A 27,989-nucleotide genomic window follows, 5' to 3' on the forward strand; every position below is an offset into this window, starting at 1 on the left:
TAGAAATGAGAAGTGTATGTGACCTAACTTTAAGTGAAAATGTCAGTGGACGTTTTTCTGGAGTGGGCAGACGAATTCAAACATGGTAAAAAAAAAAAAAAAAAAAGACGTAATATGAGAAAAGAGCAATCTAGTTAGGCAAAGACGAGATTATAAGTTTTCATTACAAAGACAAAGAAGATATGGACACATTAACTAAACAACAAAAACGCGAATATCTCCAAAAATTAATTCGTCGCGTGATTTCGCCTGCTTACTCCTGGGGGCGTCCAGGCTGCACCTAACCCCTCCTTCCTCGTTTTCCGCAGACTCCGAGGGCCAACAGCTGGGCAGCGCGCGAGTCAACCGAGACGCCCAGGGGTCCCCAGACACACCTGAAATCCGGGCTCCTGAGAGACCGTCTCCGGGGCACGAACCCTACACAAAGGCCACCTTCGGCTTAACTGTACAACCCGAGAAACCTACTTCAAGGCCGGAAATCTGAGGCCTAGAGAAAAGGCGCGCCAGGGTTTCCCGGAAGTCTGAGAAGGCCGATTGGCCGCAGCCCTCGGACGTCCCCGCCCCCTGTCCGCCGTCACGCGCGCGGGCGGCCCCGCCCCCGCTCCTCCCAGTGCAACCGCGGCGGGGAGCCTTCTCGCAACTCAGGCCTGAGTCAGGACCGGAAACGTGGGAAGTGTTGATCGGTTCCCGACAATGGGAGCAACGTGACACGATACCGGCCACACATCGGTGGGAGGGAAGTGGAGCACAGCGCAGGCAGCCTCCTGTTGGCGTCCCCACTTCGGCCCCAGGAGCTGGAAATGACCGGGCCTTGTCACTTCTCCGAGGAGAGTGACGATCCCATAGATCTGAACACTTCATAGTCATGTGCGTGTTCCAGCCGGGTGTGTTCCCGTTCTCCCCAGCCCCTCCATCTCCACCTAATCCCAATTATAGGTGTGCTATTTAAAAGTGTTCCTGTGGACGTATTAACCAGGAAAATTCTGGTTCAACAGAGTTCAGCAGTTCTCTAATTAAATAGCTTTCGGAGTTTTTAACGTGCTAATACACACTTTCTAATCATAATGACTAACGTTTGTTTTACATTTACTTTGTATCACAGTAGTTTACGATGTCAATCATTTTAACAATATTATGAGATAATCATCAAAATGTTACAGATGAGGAAATAAAGTTGTAAAGACATATGTATGAGTTCCCATTCTAGTGATGGATTTTGACCCAAACCCAGGTCATTTGTACTGATTGTCCACAAATCCCTTTTTAAATCAGAGCATCACTTGAGACCAGGCCTATAAAGAGTGTACTTTGTCTTGGAGTCCTTGGAGGGAGCAGCTGTGAGGTCCAAGTCAAACAAGAGAATGTTGAGCCCCAGCCCTACCATGGAAGAGGTGAATTGCCTGGTTTCTGACAACAAGGTGAGGCAGTGGGGAAACTGCAGGAAACTGAGGTTGGGGTGCCAGCAGTACTTCTTGCTACCTTAAACACAGCTGCTCCTGCCTACACCCCTTGCAGAACACTCCCAAATATTCTAATGAAACCCTGAAGGTGGGGCTAGTGCTGGAAGGGACTCTGAGCCTCCCACTCCTGAGGAATGGATTAAAAAAACAAAATAAAACAAACAAAAAACCCCTAAGAGTAGGAGGTGAGAACTTGACCCACCATCTGGTCTAATACAGTCACACTGGGAGTTGCTGGTGGGGGGCGGAGGAGAGAGGAATATATTCTGAATAGATTTAACTCCCATCTCCTTCCAAGGGAAGACACCTAGACTAGAACAAATGTCTTTTGTAGAAGTCTGGGAATGAGACAAAACAGCTTACTGGGCAGAGACTTTGCAGCTAGAGGCAAATGAATGGGATGGGTCAATGGACTTGAGCAATTAATGTCAGGATTGCAAAAGGCCCAACAGAAATAGCTGCAGCTTAGCACATGGCACCCAGGGACAAGGCCAGCCCAACACATCTGAGAGCAGTAAGGTGCCAGCTGCCAGCCACAGGGTTGCCTCCCTTTTCTGCTACCTCTAGGTCATGGTAGGTCCACCTTCACCTAGATGCCACCTTGAGGAGAATAAGAGAGTGTTCTCGTTATCTACTGCTGTGTAACAAACGACTCCAGAGTCAAGAATTTGGAAAGGGTATGTTGGGGACAGTTTGTTTCTGCTTAAAATCTCTGGGACTTCAGCTGGGAAGACTTGGAGGGCAGAGGTGACTTGACGGCTGGGGGCTGGAATCATCTGGAGCTGCTCATTCAAATGTCTGGATGTTAATGCTGGCTGTCGGCTGGGATCTCAGCTGAGGCTGTCAGCAGCAGCACCTACAAGTGGACTCTCCATGAGGTCTCTCTGCTTCCTCAGATCCAAGGTGGCTGGACTCCAAGATGTGGCATCCCAAGAGGACCAAGCAGAAGCTGTCACTTTTGGCTCTGCATCACTTCCACCTTAGTCATAGGCCCACCCAAATTCAAGAGGAGAGAATACAGACTCCTCAGTGAAAGTGTCAGCATCACGTTTAAGAGCATATGGTATGGAATATCTAGCTGCAACCCTGTTGAAAAATTAAGAAGAATGATGAAAGACCAAGCATCTTCCTATAGGGACTGAGTTAACCCCCAAATACCATGTTTTGTTATCTATTTCTGTATAACCACCTCAAAATTTAGTGCCTTAAAATAACAATTTATTATTTCTATGGTTCTGTAGGTTGGCAGGGGCTCAGATGGGAATTTGGCTGGAACTAGAATGATCAAGATAGCCTTAGGCCTTTCTCCACATGGCCTTTATCTCTGACAAAGTAACTGGTCTTCTTACATGGCACGTACTAGCAAGAGGGAATGTTCCCAACCAAGGCAGGCGGAAGCTACAGATCTGTTAAGTCTCCACCCTGGAACTTACATATCAGCAGTTCCCAGATTCATAGAGAGCGGAAATAGACTCTACCTCTTGAAGGGTAATTGTCCAGGTCACATTTCAAAACAGCTTATGGGGTGGGACATATTGTTGTCATCTTTGGAAACACAATCACCACCACAACTTAAACAAGAAAAAACTTAGAGATCTTTAATTGGGCAGTTAAATTTCCCCCCATTTCTCCACATCTTGTAGGATAGAGGCTTAAGAACAGGTTAGATCAATTATAAAATAGGCTACATTTTTTCCCATGCATATCTGAATGTAATGAGTAAATTGTGAGCCACTACTTATGTCAAAATATTGGTCTGCACTAGAAAGAGTCTTAGTCTTAAGACGTAAAACTGGAGAACAAATGTGAATCGGAATGGGAAATAGGAAGATTAATTTTGGTTTTGGACCTACATCTGTCCATCATTTGAGTGCGTGCTGTGACTTAACAAACACCCAAGATGGGCCAAATGATCAACTGAGACTTTTAAGGCTAGCTCACTTGTTCTACATTTTCCTTTGCTCTCACCCTGGTTCAATCTACCATCACCCCTCACCTAAACAACTGCAGAAGGCTCCTAACAGTTTCAGTGCATCCATAGTTGTCATCTTCCAATCCATTCTCCATTTATGTATCTTCAAGATACATATTTAAACACTTAATACTAAGAATATCCTTTAATACCAAAAAATTACATAACTTTATTGTTAGGGATTTCGCTATAATATCTTTAGATCCTTAAAGCTGGAAAGAAACTTAGAGACCAACACTTTCATTTTAAGGATGAGGAAACTGAATCCCATAGAAGCTAAACAAGTTGCGCAAAGGCATACTGGTTAGTAATTGGCGTAAGATGGAACATGACTTCCTAATCTAGTGATCTCTTTACTCATCACATAACCTTTCAAGTAAAGAGGGAAAACATATAATAATAATACTACCATATATTTTTATAACCCATATTTATACTTTTAAAAAATCTGATTTATCTTTCAACAATCCTGTGAAGTGGCAGGGTAGATGCTATTACCTTTAATTTGTAAAATTAAGACAATGAAATAGCAACTTGGTGACTTGTCCAAGGCCATATCTAGTTGGTAATAGAACTGGACCTAAGAATAAAAGTCTTCAGGCTACTCTTTCAAGGTTTTAAACTTCTTTTCCTTTTTTAAAAAATATTTTTATTACAAAAGAAATACGTGCTTATTATAACCAATCAACACATAAATGTACAATGAAAACTTCTTAAGCAAGAATAACCAAACAAATGGAGAAGCCATACAGGAAAAGACATATTTAACTATCTTTTAAAGGAAATTAAAACAAAAGACACTCTAAATAAAGTAAAAAAAAAAAAACAAAAAACACTAGAAACATGCTCTGAGAAATCATTCCAACACATATGACTGAAAAAGTGTATCTCTAACACACAAAGAGTGCCTACAAATTGATAAGAAAAAGAAACAAACTAATAGAAAAGTGAGTAAAGGATATGAATAGGCAATTCATAAAAAAGAAATTCAGTGTAGCCAATAAACATATGAAAAGGTGCTGGTAGTCAAAAAAACAAAAATTAAAAGAATAATATATCATTTTCACTCATCAGATTGATAAAAAGAAAAAGAGTAATAATATTCAGGGACTAAAAGGATGGGAGAAAACAGCACTTTTGTACCTTGCTGGTGGGAATATAAATTACTGTGTTTTTTAAAAAGTAACCTGGCAATATATACTAAAAATAAGAATACATGTTCACTTTTGTCCAGCAACTCTACTTTTAAGAATCTAGCCTACTGAAATAAAACCATCAGTATAGAAGGCCAAATGTATAAAGATGTTTATTACAATATTGTGGTAGCAAAAAGTGGAAATATCTTGAATGCCCATTAACAGGGGAATGACTGAATAAATGTCTCCACTATGGAATATTAGGCAACTGTTTAAGAAAATGAGATAAATTTATATATACTTTGTGGTTCTATTTTATTGATTCCTTTTGACTATTGAGCCGCTGAACCTACTTCCTATGTTTGGGGGATCCCCACGCAACCACTGCCGCCTCTGCCTTGTAAGATACAGCTTTCCTCCCACCATAGAATGCCAGCTATTCACCGTTCTAGCCTCCGTTGCAGCTAGAAAATCTGCAGATTAGACCACCAGTCCCACATCTTGAATCGGAAACAGGTGAGGGGAAGAAGCAGGGAAGGCAGTGAATGAAGCCTGGTGAGGGGTATGGCAACAGGGGCAGCTTCAGCCAGTTTCTAGAGGTGGTAGTCATCACAGTGACTCAAATAGTAGCACCCAATGTCCAGAACGTAGGACTGGCTACATGATTTGTGGGAGCCAGTGCAAAATAACAATGTGCGGCCGCTTGTTCAAAAATTATTAAGAATTTCAAGACGGGAACAACAGACAAACCGAGGTCACAGCCTTTCTCAGTGCAGGGCCCTATGGGACTGCATAGGTCGTATGCCCATGGAGCCAGGGCAGAGGGCAGAGTAAGTCAGATATGCAAGCCGCAGTGTTTGTGCCCAGTGGCAGTGGCAGCTCAGGGTACTAATTCATCAGGACTAACAGGAATAACTTAAAATCCAAGTCTAATTCTCTATCTATCTCCCTAGAAATCGTATGAACTACCCAATGTCCTTTAATAAGTTATTTTTCCGCTGAATTAGCCGGAGCTGATTTGTATTTCTTTTAGCTGAGGACTCTGATACCTCAGTGATACATTAAATGAAAAAGGCCAGTTGCAGAGTAATGTGTATAGTACAAGAAAACAGTCTGAAAGGACGCATAACAAGTGCTGACGATTATTTAGTTTCAGAAACAGTTCCCTGACATAATTTCTCCCACTTCTTCTAGTAATGTAATTTTTAGTTGGGCATATAACCTCTCAGAATAAAAACTGTATTTTTCCTAGTCTGCTATATTTGCAGCGAGCTATGGTCAGTGACTAAGTTCAGGCCAATGAGATGAAAATGGAAATATCTTTGTGTGACAGCTTCAAGTATCATTCCTTAAAAGACAGCTGCTGGGCTTCCATAGTGGCGCAGTGGTTGAGAGTCCGCCTGCCGATGCAGGGGACACGTGTTCGTGCCCCGGTCCGGGTGAGCTCATGACCGCTGAGCCTGCGCGTCCGGAGCCTGTGCTCAGCAACCGGAGAGGCCACAACAGTGAGAAGCCCGCGTACCGCAAAACAAATAAATAAATAAATAAAAGACGGCTGCTGCGTGCCCTTTGGAACTACTGCCATCTTGGATTATGAGAATCAGGGTTCCACCCTTGGGATGGAGCTGGAAGGAATCTCAGACCCTGAGGTCCTCAAGCAGCAGAGCTCCCCTAACAACCCAGGACTGCATACCTCTGGACATTTTCATGGGAGCAAAATAAACCTCTCTATATTTTTAAGCTACTTATTTTAAATTTTCTGTCACTTGCAGCCAAATCTACTTTAACTAGAATAGTTTTTTCCCAAGGAAGATGAAGTTGGAATACTGGGGGGTGGCGGAGGGGGAGTCTTCGCATATCTCTGTTTGATTTGTTTGATTTTCTACAATGTGAATATATTCCTTCTATAATTAAAAAAAAAAAAATCCCTGAAATTGTGGCCAGAAGACCTAGAGTCTAATTACAGCTCCAGTATTAACTGGTTATGGCCTTAGGCAAATCATTAAGTTTCTCAATTAAAAAATTTTTCCAAATGAGAGAAAGTAATTCAAATATTCTCTTAAAGTAGTTGAAAAAGACAAAAGCAATATTCTGTATTACATGTAAAGTCTTGCAAAATTTCAGCTAAGAAAATTCCTTGAGATGCTCCATGAAAAATTAGTCCAGTGGTCAAATAAGTTGAGGAAATGGTGTATATTATATCCCCTTTCCACTATAGAAGAGATTTAATGTACGCCTGGAAGTTAAACATCTGAGACTTCCCACAGGAGAAACTTGTTTTGTTTCACTTATCCAATCAGATTAAATGAGGGCTCGAGATTTCAGATTTTAGGGTCTGGACTTTCAGGAACAGGTCAGTTTGGGAGTTTGAAAACTGGTTCTGCAATTGGCTGTGCATCTTGGACAAATTATTTAACCTTCCTATGTTTTAGTTTTCTCATATATAAAATGTACTAATATTATTCTCATTTTACAAGGGGCTATTGCAAAAATAAGTTTAAAAACTTTGGCTTTACTTTAATTGCTCAAAAAATTTTGATAATTGTGAGAATAAAAACTCTGATCTAGACTTTTTAGGAAATTACTGGCTGTGCCTTATTTCTGACAAACAAAGAAGGAAAGGGTAAAATTTGGGAGTGGTCTGAGGCAATATGTTCTCAGAGAAGAGGTATGAATGATGATTGAGTGATTTATGTATGTAACAAGGAGGGACACAGAACTCTGGAGAGCTCTGGTGTTCCTCTTGGTACTTGTTAAAATGAGACATGAGATCTTATCCTAGCATCATTCATCGGTACCTATTTTCATTACTTGGCAGTCTTCAGTGAAGTTCACATTACACAACACTTAAAATATTTTTTTTTCTTATTGTGGTAAAATACATATAAAATTTACCATCTTAACCCTTTTTAAGTGTACAGTTCAGTCATATTAAGTACATTCATATTGTTGTATGACCAACACCCTTATCTATTTCCAGAATTTTTTTCATCTTGCAAAACTGAAACTCTGTACCTATGAAACAATAACTCCCCATCTCCCCCCCCACCCCCAGTAGAATTCTACTTTCTGCCTCTATGATGTTTGATCACTCTAAGTACAGGTACCTCATATAAATAAATCATTCAGTATTTGTCTTTTTGTAACAGGCGTATTTCATTTAGCATAATGTCTTCAAGGTTCATCCAAATGTTGTAGCATGTCAGAATTTCATGCTTTTTTAAGGCTGATAATATTTCATTGTATAATGTTCACATTACTTCTTGTTATATTAAGAACTTTGGCCTTTAGCAACATGTTTCTTATATTTTGCCCACAGGAAGTGTCACCACACCTAGTTAGGACAATTTTTTCCATCTAGGATTTCAATTCACCTTTTAAAGGGAGGAAGTGAAGGCAGAACAAAGAAAGGTGTGGGAATTGGCTGAAATAGTCATTCAAATGAGTAATTTCCTGGACAGTATTCTTAGGCTAGATATGTAGAAGAGCAGGCCCCCAGAACTGAATTAAGGAGTTAGATCTGGCGGGGGTAGGGAGGGACATTTACTTATTTATTTATTTATTTGGTAACAGATTTATTGAGATATAATTTATAGACCATACAATTCACTCATTTCAAGGGCACACTTCATTGACTTTTAGTATATTCACAGAGCTGTGCAAATATCACCACAACCTTAGAAAATTTTCCTCGTCCCTGAAAGAAATCCTGTAGCAAGTTGCCATCACCCTCAGGTCCCTCCTCAGCCTTATGCAACCACTAATGTGGGCCAGTCTCTGACTCTCCTCTCCCTACCAGGAACTGAAGAGACCGTGCCAGTACCTTTCCCCATGATCAGTTTCCAAGGAGGCAAAGCTTTCATGCATCTGACCTCAAGGGTCAGTGGGACTCTGGGAGAGTCCTGAGGGATGGGAGAGATGCCTGGAATTGACTCCCATCACTCTTTATCTGGCTCAAGAGAATCACTCTTCATCTACTCACCACTATTTCTCACCCAGGTTTCTCCCTAAAGCAATGCCTTAGGGGGAGCTATTTCCCTGAGTACACAGCGACACTGACATATTAATCAAATCTTTCTGCGCAGAGGTGGTGGCAATCCTCCAACAACAGGAAGTTGGAGTTCCTTCCCCATTCTGGGTTGAATAACCAAATTTTCTTGGCTCTTAGAGTCTCTCCTCCCCCCCACTTCCTTTTAAAACTTGACTCTGTCCCTGACTCTTTGCTATCCCATTGCTCAATATCTTCCACCACATCCTCCTCCTCATGACTCTACACTTATGTAATTTAAGGATTTGGTGGCAGGAGACAATGGGCAAAAGATTTCTTCCTTTGTAGTGTAGGGGGTAGGGGACTGGTTGTAAAACTAATCTCCACTAGAGGGAGACTTAGTCTTAAGAAAGAAAACTGGTTATGAAATTTGTGACGTTTAGTAGTAGAGGTATTAACTCATTTATATAGCTGTTGTATTTAGCCAATTATCTCTGTAAAAAAAAAACTGTTGTGAAAATAATGAGAATTCATTTGTTTTTTATTTTAGGAATTACCTTTTTTTAATCTTAATTTTATAATTATGTAAAATATTTACAAGGTTCTAAAATCAACTCTGCAAAACAAGGTATATTCAAAGAAGTTTATCTTCTACCCCTATCTTTTCTGCATTATTTCTCCTCTCTACCTAAAGGTAATCACTAATCATACCACTTATTTTTCCATCATTTTTCTATTAGAAACACATATAATTTATATCTCCTTTTTAATATAAACAATAGCACACTATTCACATGTCCTACACCTTGCTTTATTCACTTTAAAGTATTTCCTGGAGATCATTCCACAGCAGCATCTTCCTCACTGCTTTTCACAGCTGTGTAGTACTCCACTGTGTGGAGATACCATATTACTGACAGTTGAGTTGTTTCCAGTCTGTAGTTATTACAAATAATGCTGCATATAATAGTTGACACTTTTCATATTTTTGCTAGAGTATCTTTGGGATAGATTTCTAAAAATGGAATTGCTTAAGCAAAAGGCATTGATAACTGTGCTAGCTAGATACTGCCAAAGTCTCCATCGTGGAGGTTGTACCATTTTACATTTCCATACTCAACATATTAGAATGCCTGTTTCCTCATAGACTGACCAACAGAGTACGTTATCAAACTTTTAGATTTATGCAGTCTCGTGGGTAAAATGTGGTATCTCCATGCAGTTTTAATTTCAATATTTCTAAAATTATGAGCAATACTGAACAATTTTCATATGGTTAACAGCAATTTGTATGTCTTTCTCTGTGACATGCCCCATTATAACCAGTTTTCTATAGGGTTATTAGTCTTTTTCTTCTGTATTTTTAGAAGTTTTGTTGTTGTTTGTTTTAACATTTATTTATTTATTTATTTATTTATTTTGGCTGTGCCGGGTCTTAGTTGTGGCACGCAGGATCTTCGTTGCGGTGTTTGGGCTTCTTAGTTCTGGCATGCGGACTCTTAGTTGTGGCATGTGGGATCTAGTTCCCTGACCAGGGATCGAACCTGGGCCCCCTGCATTGGGAGCGTGGAGTCTTACCCACTGGACCACCAGGGAAGTCCCTGTTGTTTTTATCAAGGATGCTAACTCTTTGCCTGTGGTATAACTTTTTCCCCCAGTTGTCTTTTTACTTTTTGGTGGTGTTGTTATGTATTAAAATTTATCAATGCATCTGTGGAGATGAGCATTTTATTTTTTACCTTGGATCAATTAATATGATAAACTATATTAATGGACTTCCTTTGACTCTCCATCTTTGCATCCATAGAGTATTATCCACTTGGTCATGATACAATTTTCTTAACATACTATTGGATTCTGCTTACTAATATTTTATATAAGATTTTTGTATCAATATTAATAAGTGAAGTTGATCTAGAGTGTTTTTTGTTTAGTCTTTGTCATGGTTCCAAAATTCAAGTTTGGGAATCAACGTTACACCCACTTCATAAAGTGAATTTGCGAATTTTCCTTCTTTTGCCATGCTCTAAAATAGCTTAGAAAGTTAAGGATTTATTTTTTAAAATTTGATAATATATTCTATGAAACTATCTGGATCTGTTTTGTTTTGTGGGGTAACTCTAACCAGTTTCTCTAATTCTTTTATATTAAATGGTATGTTTTTACTCTGTCTCCACAGGGGTCAATTCTGTTAAATTGGGGTTTTATACAACATTATACATTTAATGTAGATTTTCAAACATATTTACATAGAATAGATAAAAATTTTTCTTTTCTGTGTCTCTTTCTTTCTAACATTATCTATTTGTGCTGTCTTCCCCACCCCCCTTTATTTTGAGTAGTTTAGTTAAGAAGTTATGAATTTAATTTTTTCAAAGAAACAGTTTTGGATTTATTTATTTTAAAAGAGAATTTTAATTTCCAGTTTTAAAAGTTCTACTTTTTGTTGTCGTAGTTTTCAAACCCATTAACACTGCCTTTCTTTTACTAATTTCTTTCCTTTCCTGACATTGGTTTGCCTTTTTTTTAAAAAAAAAACAACACTTTATTATGAAAATTTTCAAACATACATAAAAGTTGAATAGTGTAAATGAATTTGTATATATCCCTGTCCAGATTGAATATTTATCAATATATTGCCACAGTTGCTTCATCTATCCTTTTAAAAAAAATTTTCCTGAAGTACTTTAAAGCAAACCTCAGACATCACAATCCTAAACTCTTCATGGTACATCTCTAAAAATAAGATCATTATCCACCTGTATCATCCATCATGATCCATCAGTACCATCCAATAGCCACTCCATATTCAGATTTCTCTAAATGTCTTTATACATTTAATTAGAATCAGGATCCAGCAATATTCATACTGTGGTTAGTTCTTATATCTCTTTTAATTAAAAACAGTCCTCCTTTTTTTCCCCATGCCATTGTCTTGCTGAAGATACAATCATTTCTCTGTTATTTTCTAGTTCCTTCCTTTGGCCATGTTCAGTTTGATATGACTGATGTCTCTCTTTTTTTTTTTTTTTACATCTTTAATTGCTTTACAATGGTGTGTTAGTTTGCCTTGTTTTTTTTTCTCCCTAGTTTTTTGAGTCATAATGTTCATTTATATTTGCTTTTTAACTTCTATTCATTTAATATTAAATCTCTGATAGCTGTTTTAACTATTTCCCATAGATTCTTATTTTCATTATTAATATTTTTGATTGGTTTTGCATTTCTCCTTTGACCCAGAAGCGGTTAACAGCAAGTTTTTAAATTTCCCATTTGGAAATTTAAATTGGAATTTATTGAGATTTTTTCTGTGGCCTAAGATGTGAACGTGCCACCTTTTTGTGATATTTGTGAATCCTTTATATGCATTTGGGGGGGAGGAAAGCCATATTCTCTATCATCAAGATTCAGAGTTTAATATATATTAAATCCATCTTATCTATTATGTTGTTTAGGTTGTCTGTATCTGTACTAATTTCTTGTTCACTTTATCTCTCTAGAGCTGATTTGTTAAAGTCTCCTATTATTAATGTGCTTCTATTTCTCCCATATTAAGTGTAATTCTTTCTCTTTTTTTAACCGTGGTAAAAATTTCTTTATCTCGAATCCTGCAGCCTGTGGAACAAAAACCACATTCACAGAAAGATAAACAAGATGAAAAAGCAGAGAGGGCTGTGTACCAGATGAAGGAACAAGATAAAACCCCAGAAAAACAACTAAATGAAGTGGAGATAGGCAACCTTCAAGAAAAAGAATTCAGAATAATGATAGTGAGGATGATCCAGGACCCTGGAAAAAGAATGGAGGCAAAGATAGAGAAGATGCAAGAAATGTTTAACAAAGACCTAGAAGAATTAAAGAACAAACAGACAAAAATGAACAATACAATAACTGAAATGAAAAATACACTAGAAGTAATCAATAGCAGAATAACTGAGGCAGAAGAACGGATAAGTGACCTGGAAGACAGAACGGTGGAATTCACTGCTGTGGAATACAATAAAGAAAAAAGAATGAAAAGAAATGAAGACAGCCTAAGAGACCTCTGGGACAACATTAAACACAACAACATTCACTTTATGGGCTCCCAGAAGGAGAAGAGAGAGAAAAAGGACCCGAGAAAATATTTGAAGAGATTATAGTCGAAAACTTCCCTAACATGAGAAAGGAAATAGCCACCCAAGTCCAGGAAGCACAGAGAGTCCCATACAGGCTAAACCAAAGGAGAAACATGTTGAGACACATAGTAATCAAAATGGCAAAAATTAAAGACAAAGAAAAAATATTGAATGCAGTGAGGAAAAAACGACAAATAACATACAAGTGAACTCCCATAAGGTTAACAGCTGATTTCTCAGCAGAAACTCTACAAGCCAGAAGGGAGTGGCATGATATATTTAAAGTGATGAAAGAGAAGAACCTACAACCAAGATTACTCTGCCCAGCAAGGATCTCATTCAGATTCGATGGAGAAATCAAAAGCTTTACAGACAAGCAAAAACTCAGAGAATTCAGCACCACCAAATCAGCTCTACAAAAAATGCTAAAGGAACTCTTCTAAGTGGGAAACACAAGAGAAGAAAAGGACCTACAAAAACAAACCCATAACAATTAAGAAAATGGTAATAGTAACATACATACCGATAATTACCTTAAACATGAATGGATTAAATGCTCCAACCAAAAGACACAGGCTCGCTGAATGCATACAAAAACAAGACCCATATATATGCTGTCTACAAGAGACCCACTTCAGACTTAGGGACACACATAGACTGAAAGTGAGGGGATGGAAAAAGATATTCCATGCAAATGGAAATCAAAAGAAAGCTGGAGTAGCAATACTCACAGCAGATAAAATAGGCTTTAAAATAAAGAATGTTACAAGAGACAAGAAAGGACACTACATAATGATCAAGGGATCAATACAAGAAGAAGATATAACAATTATAAATATATATACACCCAACACAGGAGCACCGCAAAACATAAGGCAACTGCTAACAGCTATAAAAGAGGAAATCGACAATAACACAATAATAGTGGGAGACTTTAACACCTCACTTACACTAATGGGCAAATCATCCAAACAGAAAATTAAAAAGGAAACACAAGCTTTAAATGACACAATAGACCAGATAGAGTTAATTGATATTTATAGGACATTCCATCCAAAAACAGCAGATTACACTTTCTTCTCAAGTGCGCACGGAACATTCTCCAGGATGGATCATATCTTGGGTCACAAATCAAGTCTCAGTAAATTTAAGAAAACTGAAATCATATCAAGCATCTTTTCTCACCACAATGCTATAAGATTAGAAATCAATTACAGGGAAAAGACTGTAAAAAACACAAATACATGGAGGCTAAACAATACATTATTAAATAACCAAGAGATCACTGAAGAAATCAGAGGAAATTAAAAAATACCTAGAGACAAATGACAATGAAAACATGACGATCCAAAACCTATGGGATGCAGCAAAAGCAGTTCCAAGAGGGAAGTTTATAGCAATACAAGCCTACCTCGAGAAACAAGAAAAATCTCAAATAAACAATCTAACCTTACACCTAAAGGGACTAGAGAAAGAAGAACAAACAAAACCCAAAGTTAGCAGAAGGAAAGAAATCATAAGGATCAGAGCAAAGGGCTTCACTGGTGGCGCAGTGGTTGGGAGTCCGCCTGCCAGTGCAGGGGATGTGGGTTCGAGCCTTGGTCCGGGAGGATCACACATGCTGCGGAGCAACAAGGACTGTGCACCATGGCTGCTGGGTCTGCACTCTGGAGCCTGCAGTCCACAACTACTGAGCCTGCGTGCCACAACTGCTGAAGTCCATGAGCCTGGAGCCCGTGCTCTGCAGTTGGAGGAGCCACTATAGTGAGAAGCCCGCGCACCACCACAAAGAGTGGCCCCTGCTCAGCGCAGCTAGAGAGGGCCCGCCTGCAGCAATGAAGACCTAACACAGCCAAAAATAAATTAATTAATTAATTAATAAAAAAATAAAAGGTCAGAGCAGAAATAAATGAAATAGGAACAAAGAAAACAATAGCAAAGATCAATAAAACTAAAAGTTGGTTCTTTGAGAAAATAAACAAAATTGATAAACCATTAGCTAGACGCATCAAGAAAAAGAGGGAGAGGACTCAAATCAATAAAATTAGAAATGAAAAAGGAGAAGTTACAACAGACACTGCAGAAATTCAAAGCATCTTAAGAGACTACTACAAGCAACTCTATGCCAATAAAATGGACAACCTGGAAGAAATGGACAAATTCTTAGAAAAGTATAACCTTCCAAGACTGAACCAGGAAGATATAGAAAGTATGAACAGACCAATCACAAGTAATGAAATTGAAACTGTGATAAAAAATCTTCCAACAAACAAAAGTCCATGACCAGATGGATTCACAGGTGAATTCTATCAAACATTTAGAGAAGAGCTAACACCCATCCTTCTCAAACTCTTCCAAAAAATTGCAGAGGAAGGAACACTCCCAAACTCATTCTATGAGGCCACCATCACCCTGATACCAAAACCAGACAAAGATACTACAAAAAAAGAAAATTACAGACCCATATCACTGATGAACATAGATGCAAAAATCCTCAACAAAATACTAGCAAACAGAATCCAACAACATATTAAAGGATCATACACCATGATCAAGTGGGATTTATCCCAGGGATGCAAGGATTCTTCAATATATGCAAATCAATCAATGTGATACACCATATTAACAAATTGAAGAATAAAAACCACATGATCATCTCAATAGATGTATAAAAAGCTTTTGACAAAATTCAATACCCATTCATGATAAAAACTCTCCAGAAAGTGGGCATAGAGGAAACCTACCTCAACATAATAAAGGCCATATATGACAAACCCACAGCAAACATCACTCTCAAGGGTGAAAACTGAAAGCATTTCCTCTAAGATCAGGAACAAGACAAGGATGTCCACTCTCACCACTATTATTCAACGTAGTTTTGCAAGTCCTAGCCACGGCAGTCAGAGAAGAAAAAGAAATAAAAGGATTACAAATTGGAAAACAAGAAGTAAAACTGTCACTCTTTGCAGATGACATGATACTATACATAGAGAGTCCTAAAGATGCCACCAGAAAACCACTAGAGCTAATCAATGAATCTGGTAAAGTTGCAGGATACAAAATTAATGCACAGAAATCTCTTGCATTCCTATACACTAATGATGAAAAATCTGAAAGAAAAATTAAAGAAACACTCCCATTTACCACTGCAACAAAAAGAATAAAATACCTAGGACTAAACCTACCTAGGGAGACAAAAGACCTGTATGCAGAATACTGTAAGACACTGATGAAAGACATTAAAGATGATACAAACAGATGGAGAGATATACCATGTTCTTGGATTGGAAGAATCAATATTGTGAAAATGACTATACTACCCAAAGCAATCTACAGATTCAGTGCAATCCCTATCAAATTACCAACGGCATTTTTTACAGAACTAGAACAAAAAGTCTTAAAATTTGTATGGAAACGCAAAAGACCCCGAATAGCCAAAGCAGTTTTGAGGGAAAATAAATGGAGCTGGAGCAATCAGACTCCCTGACTTCAGACTATACTACAAATCTATAGTAATCAAGACAATATGGTACTGGCACAAAAACAGAAATATAGATCAATGGAACAGGATAGAAAGCCCAGAGATAAACCCACGCACTTATGGTCAACTAATCTATGACAAAGGAGGCAAGGATATACAATGGAGAAAAGACCATCTCTTCAATAAGTGGTGCTGGGAAAACTGGACAGCTACATGTAAAAAATGAAATTAGAACATTCCCTAACACCATACACAAAAATAAACTCAAAATGGATTAGAGACCTAAATGTAAGACTGGACACTATAAAACTTTTGGAGGAAAATATAGGAAGAACACTCTTTGACATAAATCACAGCAAGATCTTTTTTGACCAGCCTCCTAGAGTAAAAACAAAAATAAATAAGTGAAAAAATAAAAATAAACAAGTGGGACCTAATGAAACTTAAAAGCTTTTGCACAGCAAAAGAAACTATAAACAAGATGCAAAGACAACCCTCAGAATGGGAGAAAATATTTGCAAATGAATCAACGGACAAAGGATTAATCTCCAAAATATATAAACAGCTCATGCAGCTCAATATTAAAAAACAAACAGCCCAATCCAAAAATGGGCAGAAGACCTAAATAGACATTTCTCCAAAGAAGACATACAGATGGCCAAGAAGCACATGAAAAGCTGCTCAACATCACTAATTATTACAGAAATGCAAATCAAAACTACAATGAGGTATCACCTCACACCGGTTAGAATGGGCTTCATCAGAAAATCCATAAACAACAAATGCTGGAGAGGGTGTGGAGAAAAGGGAACCCTCTTGCACTGTTGGTGGGAATGTAAATTGATACAGTCACTATGGAGAATAGTATGGAGGTTCCTTAAAAAACTAAAAATAGAATTACCGTATGATCCAGCAATCCCACTACTGGGCATATACCCAGAGAAAACCATAATTCAAAAAGACACATGCACCCCAATGTTCATTGCAGCACTATTTACAAAGCTAGGACACGGAAGCAACCTAAATGCCCATTGACAGACAAATGGATAAAGAAGATGTGGTACAACGGAATATTACTCACTCATAAAAAGGAACAAAATTGGGTCATGTGTAGAGACGTGGATGAATCTAGAGACTGTCATACAGAGTGAAGTAAGTCAGAAAGAGAAAAACAAATATCATATATTAACGCATATATGTGCAACCTAGAAAAATCATACAGATGAACGGGTTTGCCGGGCAGAAATTGAGACACAGACGTAGAGAACAAACATATGGACACCAAGGGGGCAAGAGGCCAGGGGGAGGGGTTGGTGGAATGAATTGGGAGATCGGGATTGACATATATACACTAATGTTTAAAATGGATAACTAATAAGAACTTTCTGTATAAATAAATTAATTTTAAAAATTCTTTATCTCTTTTAAACCATTTTAGTCAGAATTCTACTTTCTTGGATAATTACAATTGCAACCCCTGCTTTAATTTAAGAAAATAATTCTGGTACTTTTTTAGTCATTTATTTTTAGGCTTCCTGAATCTCTTCAATTTAGATATATTTATTTTATACAGCATAGTGTTGGAATTTGCTTTTGTAGTCAATGTGAAAATCATTTTAACAGGTGTGGTAAGCCCATTTATATATTTGTTGATGCAATCAATATTTCTGGACTTACAGCTGCCTTACTAAGTTACATATTTTTTTTATATATGTAGGTCTCTCACCATGTGATCTATTTCATATGCTTCCTCCTCTCCCCACCCCAACTTTTTTTTTAACATACCTTCTGGTATTTAAAAGAGTTTGTATTTTTGTTCTAATGGTTAACTTTATCCTAATACTTTTATACAATACATAAGTTCTGTCTCTTTTTTGCTATTGTCTATATGAGCACGTGAGATGATAGAAAACACATATATTGGTCTCTGCCCCTTGTTCATGGCACAGAGCTCCTGAAACCCTTGTAAATACCTAAGTGATAAAAGCACTAGGAACATCTTTTGTGCTAACATTTGGTCTTTGACCCTGGTTACTGACATAGTGCTTGGAATTTCCTGGGTAATAGGGGTGGGTGTGTCTTTTGTTTTAATGAGGTGATTATTGGTGGGCTCCTGGATGGAAGCTAGTCACCAGAAAGACCAAGTCATGATTAGAAGCTTAGACTTCAACCCCATCCCCCATTCTCTGGAGAGGGGAGAGGGGCTAGAAATGGAATTAACGATCGATCAGGCCTATGTGATGAAGCCTCCAGAAAAATCCCAATAAGATAGGGTTTGGAGAGTGTCCAGGGAGAGCGGCAGACCCAGAGAGGACATGGGAGCTCCACGCCCCTTCCCACATACCTTCCCTAAACATCTCTTCTATCTGTATGTTCATCAGTATTCTTTATCATATCCTCACAGATATCCTCAAGTATTTTGTTGAGTTTTGTGAGCCATTCTAGCAAATTAATTAAACTCAAGGAGGGGGTCATGGGAACCTCTGACTTACAGCTGATTGATCAGAAGCACAAGTAACAACCTGGACATGCAATTGGCATCTGAAGGGTAGGGGGGCAGGCAGTCTTGTGGGACTGAGCCCTTAACCTGTGGGATCTGATCCTATCTCCAGGTAGATAGCATTAGAATTGAGCTAAATTATAGAACACCCAGCTGGTGTCATGCAATTACTTGATGTGGGGAAAACCCCCTTGTCTGGTGTCAGAAGTGTTGTTAATGAGATAGTAGTGTGAGAGTAAAGGAGAAACACAGGAGGACTGGAGTTTTTCCTAATATAGAGCAACACTGAAACTATCTAGGAATCTCTTAATCAGTCACTCCCCCCACCAGCCCCCATTGCTTTCCCCTAGCACCTAACTTGAGGCAAATCCTTTATTTTTAGTTAATATCTGTATATGATAATCAGGGCTTATTCTATTGATACTTCTCACATACTACCTAATCTACCTCACATATCTAATCTCTCATTGTTATCTGTACTATATTTACAGGGTTGCCAAGAAATCTGGAAACATAAATGAATACATATTAATGGTTTGTTGGTATTATATTTCAATACAGAACAAAATAGTATCTTTTCTCAGACTTTATGGCCACTGTGTATATCGTCAAAGCACATAGCTATCACATAACTACACTCTTTCCATTAGAACCATCGTTTATTCTTGGTTATTCAAGTAAACATAAATTTAATTCTCTCCACTAGTGAGAGATACTGATGTCTCCTCAGTCACTGTGGTTGTCTACAGCTTGTTCTCTAGATTCCTCAGGAAGTGTTCTTACCGACAATATTCTTCTTTTATGGGGTATGCGAGGGGAGACATAATAGCAGTCTCCAATAGAGGGAGCCTTAGGTTCCTCCAAGGAAAGAAAATAGGATAAAAAATTTGTAATATATAGAGAAATTTTGAAATAGTGTCTATATATGCAGCCATCCATTTCTTCAGTGCTTACTGTGTACAGAACTGTCTTCAGTTCCTATAAAGGAATATAGAAAACAGGGGGGTGTAAATAGTTCAAAGTTGGTCCAGTAGCTTGGTTGGATAAGATCCTGTTAACTCAGGAAAACAGGCAAAAGCCAGGTCTCCAATCCAAGACCCACTACCACCTGCCCCAGTGAACTAGCATGCAGGGTGCTTTGGAACTATCTGGAAGAAAACGTGGAGAGCTGTTGGTCAAACTATGTAATAGATGAGATGCTCAAGTTTTTACTAATGATGTTACTAATCATTTTTCTGGTTTTAAAATTGCCACGGGGGGGAATTCTCTGGCGGTCAAGGGGTTAGGACTCTGCGCTTTCACTGCCGAGGGCCTGGGTTCATTCCCTGGTCGGGGAACTAAGATCCTGTAAGCTGCATGGTGAAAAAGAAAAAAAAATTGCCATGGGAAGAAAAATACATTGAAAGTTCAGGTTGCTAACTTTTGGCTATTATAAATTAGAAATCACTAAATGAGGTAGTTTACCTAACAACGCAGATTTTTGACGGAGAAGTTGCTGTGAATCTCTTTAATGTCTGGGAAGAGATGTGGGATAAAAGCAAACTTGGAGATCTCATCAATCTATCAAGGCTTCAAGTTCTGCCAGAGAACTCTTGATACATGGCTGGAGGGGATATAACCTCTAGAAGGCAATATGGCAGTATCTATCAAACTGCACATATCCTTTGACTTCACAATTTCATTTCTATAAATTTGTCTTACAAATATACTCACACAATGCAAAACAACACATGCAGAAGGTTATCCATTGCTGCACTGTGATAGCAAAAGTTTAAAAACAAACTAAATGTTCAACAGTAGGGAACTGATTATAATACATCATTAATGTATACTGTGCAGCTATAAAAAAGCAAGGAAGCTCTTTATGCACTAATATTTAATGATATTCAAAATATATTTTTTAATCTTAAAATGAAAGTAGTATGTTATGCTACAATTTGTGTAAAATGTAATGGTGATGAATAAAATATATATTTCTATTTATTATATCTATTCTTGAGTATGCACAAAACCTTGGAAAACTGATAACTGATTGTGGGAAAGTTATTACCTATTTTTTAAAAGAAGATCCACTGGTTCAAAGCAAAAGCTTTACCTTCTATGGTCTCTTTCCACTTAAACTGACCAGCATTCTTTTTGTTCTTCCCATTCCCTCCTATTGTATTAGTAAGACTCTTATTAGGTTGCAAGAAAGGTACAAGTCCAAGTAATCTCAGGATGGAGGCTGTCAATGAGGAAGCAATCATACTGGCTGACTTGCAGAGAAATAAGAACAAGGCATTGCAGAGAACAATGAGATGGAGAAAAAAAAAGCCCTCTTCTTGATCATGTTCTATCTTCCAGATTCTAGTACCCTTTAAGGCCCAAACTATACTTCCTACTTTGGGAATCTGTTATAAATATCCCATAACTTTATAATAAATTCCCCCCTTTTCTGTTCCAGGTAACCTGAATAGGTACTTCTTTTTACTGGGCAGTCTCGAGCTAATACTAATGCTAAAATTATTGAACACTCACTATGCATCACGTACCCTACTAGGCACGTTACATATGTTTAACTCTCAAAACTCAGATTATCCTCGTTTCACACCATAAGGGTTCTCAGACCCAGAAAGACCAAGTAACTTGTCCAAGGTCACACATTTAAGCAGAACCAGAATTTAATCCAGGCAATCTGACTCCAGTGCTCAGGTTGGTAGTTGCCCTCAATTAGGTAGTTTATACACTTCCTATAGACACAAAGTAAACTTGTAGTCCAATGGCAGATGATCTCAACCCAAATAAAAGATTTCCTAATGGTCTAATTTCAGGCATCAGAGAACTCAATCAAATGATGAAAATATCGTGAGGCATATTTTTTGAGTGGGGCCTTTATGAGCCCTTCCAACTTTGAAAGAGTTAAATCTGGTTCGATGAAAGAACAACAGCTGTACCTAAAGTCAACCAGTCAATCTGAAGAAAGGCTAATATTCAATACAATTTTGTTAGAAGCTCGAAATTGCCTGTTACTATTTATATTACAATTTCCTAGTGTCTGTGAAATTCTAATTGGAGAATTCACACAGGACCCAGCCAGGATTGAACCATGGATTTTAAAAAGACACAAATAACCTAAAATGGTCACCTCTCCCTGCAGAACAATGGGTTAGAGGATCCAGAAACAGACCCAAATATATTAGGGACTACAATAAAGGTGGCAATTCAAATCAGTAGGGAAAAGATGGCTTATTCAATAAATGATGCCAAGACAACTAGTTAGGTATCTGGAGATTGACTTCAGTTTAGTCACCAAAATAAATTCCAACAGAAAAAAAATTTAAATATAAAAACTGAAACCAGGGGTGAATTATTTTTTAAATATTGGAATTTACAAAAAGCCTTCAAAGTATAAGATCCAGAAGTACAGAAAGAAAGGGTGATAAGTTTGACTACATAAATTTAAATGGCAAACTGGGGGAAAATGTTTGCAACATAACTGACAAAAGGGCTGATTTCCTTAATACATAAAGTTCAAATAGATTAATAAAAGTGATCAACAGCTCAATAACAAATGGCAAAAAACATGAAAGGCTATTTTCAGGGGGGAAAAAAAGAAAGAAAACATAAAGAAAAAACCTTGTAATTAAAGAAAGTTTAAAACAAGGATACACCATGTTTCACCTACAGCTTAAGAAGCAATACAGTGTAATGGTTAAAACTGATCACTCAAAAAAAAAAAATAAAAAATGATCACTCTAGAGTCAGAATACTTGGGATTAAATCCTGGTTCTACTCCTTACTGTGCATGCCCCAGTTTCCTAGGCTGGGGTTCTTGTGAGAACCAAATGAGAAAATATAATAAAAAGCAATTAGGACTGCGCCTGGCATATAGTAACTACATTAGTTTTTATTATTAGACTGACAAAAACAGGAAAAACGTTGGTAAGGGAGTGGAGAACTAAGCACTCTCATACACCGTTGGCAGATGTATAAACTGGTACAATGTCTTTGAGTGGCAATTTGACATTGTCTACTAATGTTCTAAATTCATAAACCCTTTGACTTTACACTTCACTTTTAGAAATTTATCCTACTAATCACATATGTTCCTAAAGATATATACACATATTTCTCTATATATATCTTTATATTCATAAAGATATATATGTAGATATAGATTTTCATTGCAGCAATGTATGTAACAGCAAAAGTCTGGAAATAACCTAAATGGCCATCCAAATGAGACTAAATAAATACATGATGGTACACCCTAAAATGAAATAATATACTATCATGAAAAAAAAAATCCCCAAGATAGTCAAAAAAGCAAATCACAAAACAGTGTGAACGGCTTGCTCCCATTAATCTTAGAATGTATAGAATATTTCTGGAAGGAGACACAAGAAAATAATAACAGTAGTTGCCTCTGAGGAGCAAGACTGGGAGTTGAAGTCAAATGGAGATTTGCTTTTCAGTAAATACCTTTCCGTAAACGTGAAATTTTTTTCCCGTGTACACTTTTTTCAATTAAACAAAAACTAGTTAATTAAAAAAAATAAAATTGAAGCCATCATATAACATTACATCTCTATCAGAAAAGCATACTAGCTAAAGACAGAAGTTCCAAGAGATATGATGCTTGCTTAAATATCACTGTGGCTTTAGGAACCAAAATGTTATCACTCTAGAGACTAATGAGAACCACAGGGACTAAGCACATGAGTCCCCTTTCCAGACCTCACATAAGCACATCTGTTAACTGCCAGAGTCTGTAAAACAAGAGCTGTTTTTTACCTCCATCTCTAGAAGTGTAGGAGTGTTCTTGTACTTGGTGTGTTGGTTGGGATGAGGACTTTGGAAGAAGGAAGGGAGAGATTGACAATCATCCATTAAAATGCTCTCCTGGTTCTCAATGATCTATTTCTTTGGACAACTTATTTCTTAGTTTTTTCCTTTCATTTTAATGCCTTATGTATAAACTTTATAATTCAGAAAACACAATTCCACTTTCTCCCTAACAACCCAGTAGATGGTTCTGATAATACCATTTTAGATTAGTCTCAGAGAGGTTTCCTAGTCCAACAAATATTAGGTTTGTGTCATAGCACCACCACTAAATTTTCTAAATCTGATGCTTTCCACACTACAGCTTTCTTTCATCATCCCTGCTCAATCTCCTGGCACCAGCTCCTGATTCCACCTCATCCCAGCCAACATCAAGCACCTTTGTTTTTAGGCTCTGTGATTCTAGAGAGTGATGGAAGAGACAGGAGTCATTTAAGGACTAAGGATATGTTTTTCTTTCTGGGGACAAATCTGAATCAGCTGCTTTTAAAAACATCATTCCTGGATTTCCCTAGTGGCGCAGTGGTTAAGAATCCGCCTGCCAATGCAGGGGACACGGGTTCGAGCCCTGGTTCTGGGAAGATCCCACATGCCGCAGAGCAACTAAGCTTGTGCGCCACAACTACTGAGCCTGTGCTCTAAGAGAGCCCGTGAGCCACAACTACTAAATCCCACACGCCTAGAGCCCATGCTCTGCAACAAGAGAAGCCATCACAGTGAGAAGCCCGCACACCACAACGAAGAGTAGCCCCCGCTCGCCGCAACTAGAGAAAGCCCGCACACAGCAACAAAGACCCAACGCAGCCAAAAATAAATAAATAAATTTATTTTTTAAATAAATAAATAAAAACATCATTCCTTTGTTATTCTGAGAAAATGAAGTAGTGGACCCTGTAAACAGGGTCTTGGCAGTACTGAGTACCTACCATGGTATGACATTATCTAGATACTTCATTCACCTCACCTCATTTACCCTGTAGTTGTTCTATTATTTCCACAATACAAATGACTATAGAAATTCAGTGAAGGGACATCAGTTATTTAATGCCATACAGCTCCTATGTTCCTGTGTTTAGTAAGGACTCAAACCCCAGTGTCTGGCTCTAAAGTCTATGATACATTACACCACACTGCCCAATGAACACAGCTCTTGGGGCTCCATGGTTTGGTATGGTGGTTAAAGACCCCAGTCAAAGACAACCTGGAAGTTCTTAAGCAGGGGAAGTTATGCTAGAAAAAAGTCTGGGCCACTATTCAACCAATTTTCTCACATTTATTTACTCCGTCCCTCACATCTCTAAAATGAAAATGAACCTAAGTTTCAAGGGGAAAGATTGGGGGCAGTGTCAGCCAAGAAAGTGATTAACAAGAAGGAAAAGGCAGCCCCTGCTAATTGGGAGGTAGTCGAGAAGGTCTGCCTTCTTGCGGTTGCCAGGCAACACAGGTAAACAGAGGAAGTGGCAGGATCATGGCCACTAACTACAGCGCCAGCCAAGTAAGTACTCTTTTCCATTTCTTTAACGTTAAATTTTGCCTTCCAGATTCCACCTTTGGTCTGACCCCTCCCGTAGGATTCTGATGACTGAATATATAGCTGAGAATGGGGTGAGACAATATTTTTTTACCTCCTCAGCTCCTCAGGGGAGGGAGGGCCCAAGGACAAGAAATAGGTATCTCTGGGTTAAGTTTGTAGGCCCTAACCCAGAGGTCAGCAAACTTTTTCTGAAAAGGGCCAGAGAGTAAATATTTTAGGCTTTGTGAGTCGAGTGACAAAATCAGAGATATTATATAGGTATGAGACAAAACACTTTTCCATAAAATTTTGCCAAAATTCAAAATACAGTAACTGAGTGCAATTTTTTGTAATATTAATGAAAAGCATGAAATTCTTATAGGATGAGAAAATATTTCGGTTAATTGGGGTACAAAGTTAGTGTTCCCCTTTATCAAATCAAGTGCAAATGTTCATCTATAAAAACAATTCTTAGCTTTCTCAGGCCATCCCAAAACAGACAGGAGGATGGATTTGGCCCAGGCCAGAGTTTGCTGACCGCTGGTCTAGACCAGCACTGCAATAAAAAGATAATGTGAGTCACAAATGTAACTTTAAATTTTCTAGTAGCTACGTGAAAAAAATTAAAAATAGTTAATTTTAATAATTTAGCCCCAAATATTATTTCCAACACTTAATATTTTAAGTTATAAAAAAAATAATAAAATAAATAAATAAAATATATATTTTAAGTTATAATCAGATGTTTCATTCGTTTTTGTACTAAGTCTTCAAAATCCATTGTATTTTATATAGTTGACCCTTGAACAAGGCAGGGATTAGGGTACAGATCCCCACACAGTTGAAAATCTACATATAACTTTAGAGTCGGCCCTCCATAACCAGGGTTCCACATCCACAGATTCAACCAACTATTGATCATGTAGTACTGTAATACATATTTATTGAAAAGTACATATTTATTTATTGTAAGTTAACCTGCACAGTTCAAACCCCTGTTGTTCAAGGGTCAACTGTACTTACAAAGCACCTCAATTTGGACTAGTCACATTTCCAACACTCAACAGCCACATGTGGCTAGTGGCTCCATGTTGGACAGCACACAGATGAAACAAATCACATCCTCTCTAAAGTGAGTTAAAGCTTACTTAGCATGGTTGTTCATGCCTTTGGTCTTCAAATCTGAAGAACTGTGCCTAGCTATCATTTCCTGGGCTTGGGGCCTTTGAGTCTCATAGGGATTCTCATCTTTTTCTCCACAGTATGAAAAAGCTTTCTCACCCAAGTATCTACAGAACTGGTCTCTCGCCAAGCCAACAAAAGAGGTATTCCACATTCAGCACACCACAATGCCAGTTTCTGGTTCTTTATGTCACACTCTATGTAATTCATTGGTACCTAACTTCTTTCAGCCTTCTTGGAATTCCCACATCCTCCTCTCCCTCAGTCCTTAATTCAAGCCCTTCAGATACTTTCTTCTACTTTTCCACTCCATGTTCACAAGCACTTCTGTCCCCACCTCTACCCCAGAGGATTTCTTCCCATGAAGGCTACACTCAGATTATCGCCAATGATCGTGGTCATCTGTTGCCTTCAGTGCCCCGTTCCAAGGTGAGATACTCATCTCCATTCTCATCTTGAAAGGTAAAGAACTGAGGCACAGAACTGGAGTTACAGAGCAGGGAGACTTGCAATCTCCTGCAGCTACTATTTAGAAAATTAAAGTGCAAGCTAATTCACGTTGTAACACAAGTGCCCCCAAACTTCCAGCCAGCTTATCCAACAGAACAGGGTCGTGTTTAACACCCAGAATTCCTTAAGCGGATGAATGATCTGTATAAAATGAACACCTTCAGGTGATAACATTTATGCAGTGGGTACGCTGCCAAACTTAACCTAAGGATGTGGAATTTAAGCCAGGAGAGATAAGCAGATGAAAAAATTAGGGTAGCCTAAATGAGAGAGGGGGAAAAGGAAGAGTGGGGAAATTATGCTTTCATTCTTGTTTCATGACGATGCATTCCCAAAGGTAAAGGATGGAAATAAGACAAACGGCCCACCAATAGGTCAGTTACTGGGAGTGAGAAGCCCTGTTGAGGAATCCCATTTTTCCTTTTAGGCAAGTCCTTGGGGTTCCTTCATGGGCACCTGGCAAATGCCTCTCAAGGTACCCCCTGCTCGGGTGACCCTGACCTCCCGTACAGCTGCTGGTGCTGCCTCCCTTACCAAATGGATACAGAAAAATCCTGATTTACTCAAGGCCTCCAATGGGCTACATCCTGAAATCTTAGGCAAGGTATCTATCTGTTCCTCCCATCTAACTTCAGTCCTGTTGTCTTCACTTCTTTTCAACCTCAAAAATGCCTAATGTTATACTACCACAATCCCAGCAGGGGGCTAACCAATTCTGTCTTACCCTATCTAGTCCTTAAATAACCTCTGAGACCTGAAGGGATAAGCTAAGGGGATCTTATCCACACCCTCCCACTCACACCCCGTCCACACAGTACAGAATGAGCTGATCTCAAGGGGAAGTTAACAGTATCAAATTTAACTCTTCTTATTTGAAACCTGACCTTTTGTTCATGGAATGGGGAGAAAGGGATGTAGAATTCTGAGATGGACTGGGAATGATCTAGGCCTAACCTGAAACATAACTGTCTCTTCTATTCCACCCCTGACAGCCCCATGATCCAGACGGTCAGAAGAAACTTGGGAAGTCTATCACAAAGACTGTACAGCAAGCAGCACCAAGTGCAACCATAATCCCAAGCTCCCCAGCATCAAATCTCAATTCCCTAGATCAACTTCAAAGCTCACACCCCTCTGAAGGTCACACTCCAGGTCCCCAAAGCCCACCCAACTCTCCAAAGGGTCCACCTGGAAGCCCATGTATGCTAGAACACTGTGCAGGTCCTAATTTAGCTGAGGTCCAGAAATGCAAACCTGGAACTCCATAAGGGACTAAGGGACCACACTGAGAAAACCTGTCTAGAG

General features: G+C 38.5%; 1 protein-coding gene across 1 annotated transcript; it reads left to right on the forward strand.

Annotated features, from left to right (window-relative positions):
* Positions 1–39: 39 nt before the first annotated feature.
* Positions 40–27,973, forward strand: CFAP126 (cilia and flagella associated protein 126). The gene is given in 8 exon segments (XM_089906264.1): positions 40–85; positions 309–445; positions 681–813; positions 25,173–25,186; positions 26,255–26,317; positions 26,523–26,603; positions 27,112–27,288; positions 27,677–27,973. Coding segments are annotated over 8 exon segments (948 nt in total).
* Positions 27,974–27,989: the final 16 nt, after the last annotated feature.

Source organism: Delphinapterus leucas, chromosome 1, assembly GCF_059928025.1.
Source record: "Delphinapterus leucas isolate spDelLeu-1000000601 "Yukka" chromosome 1, BTC_Dleu_Yukka2, whole genome shotgun sequence".
NCBI lineage: Eukaryota > Metazoa > Chordata > Mammalia > Artiodactyla > Monodontidae > Delphinapterus > Delphinapterus leucas.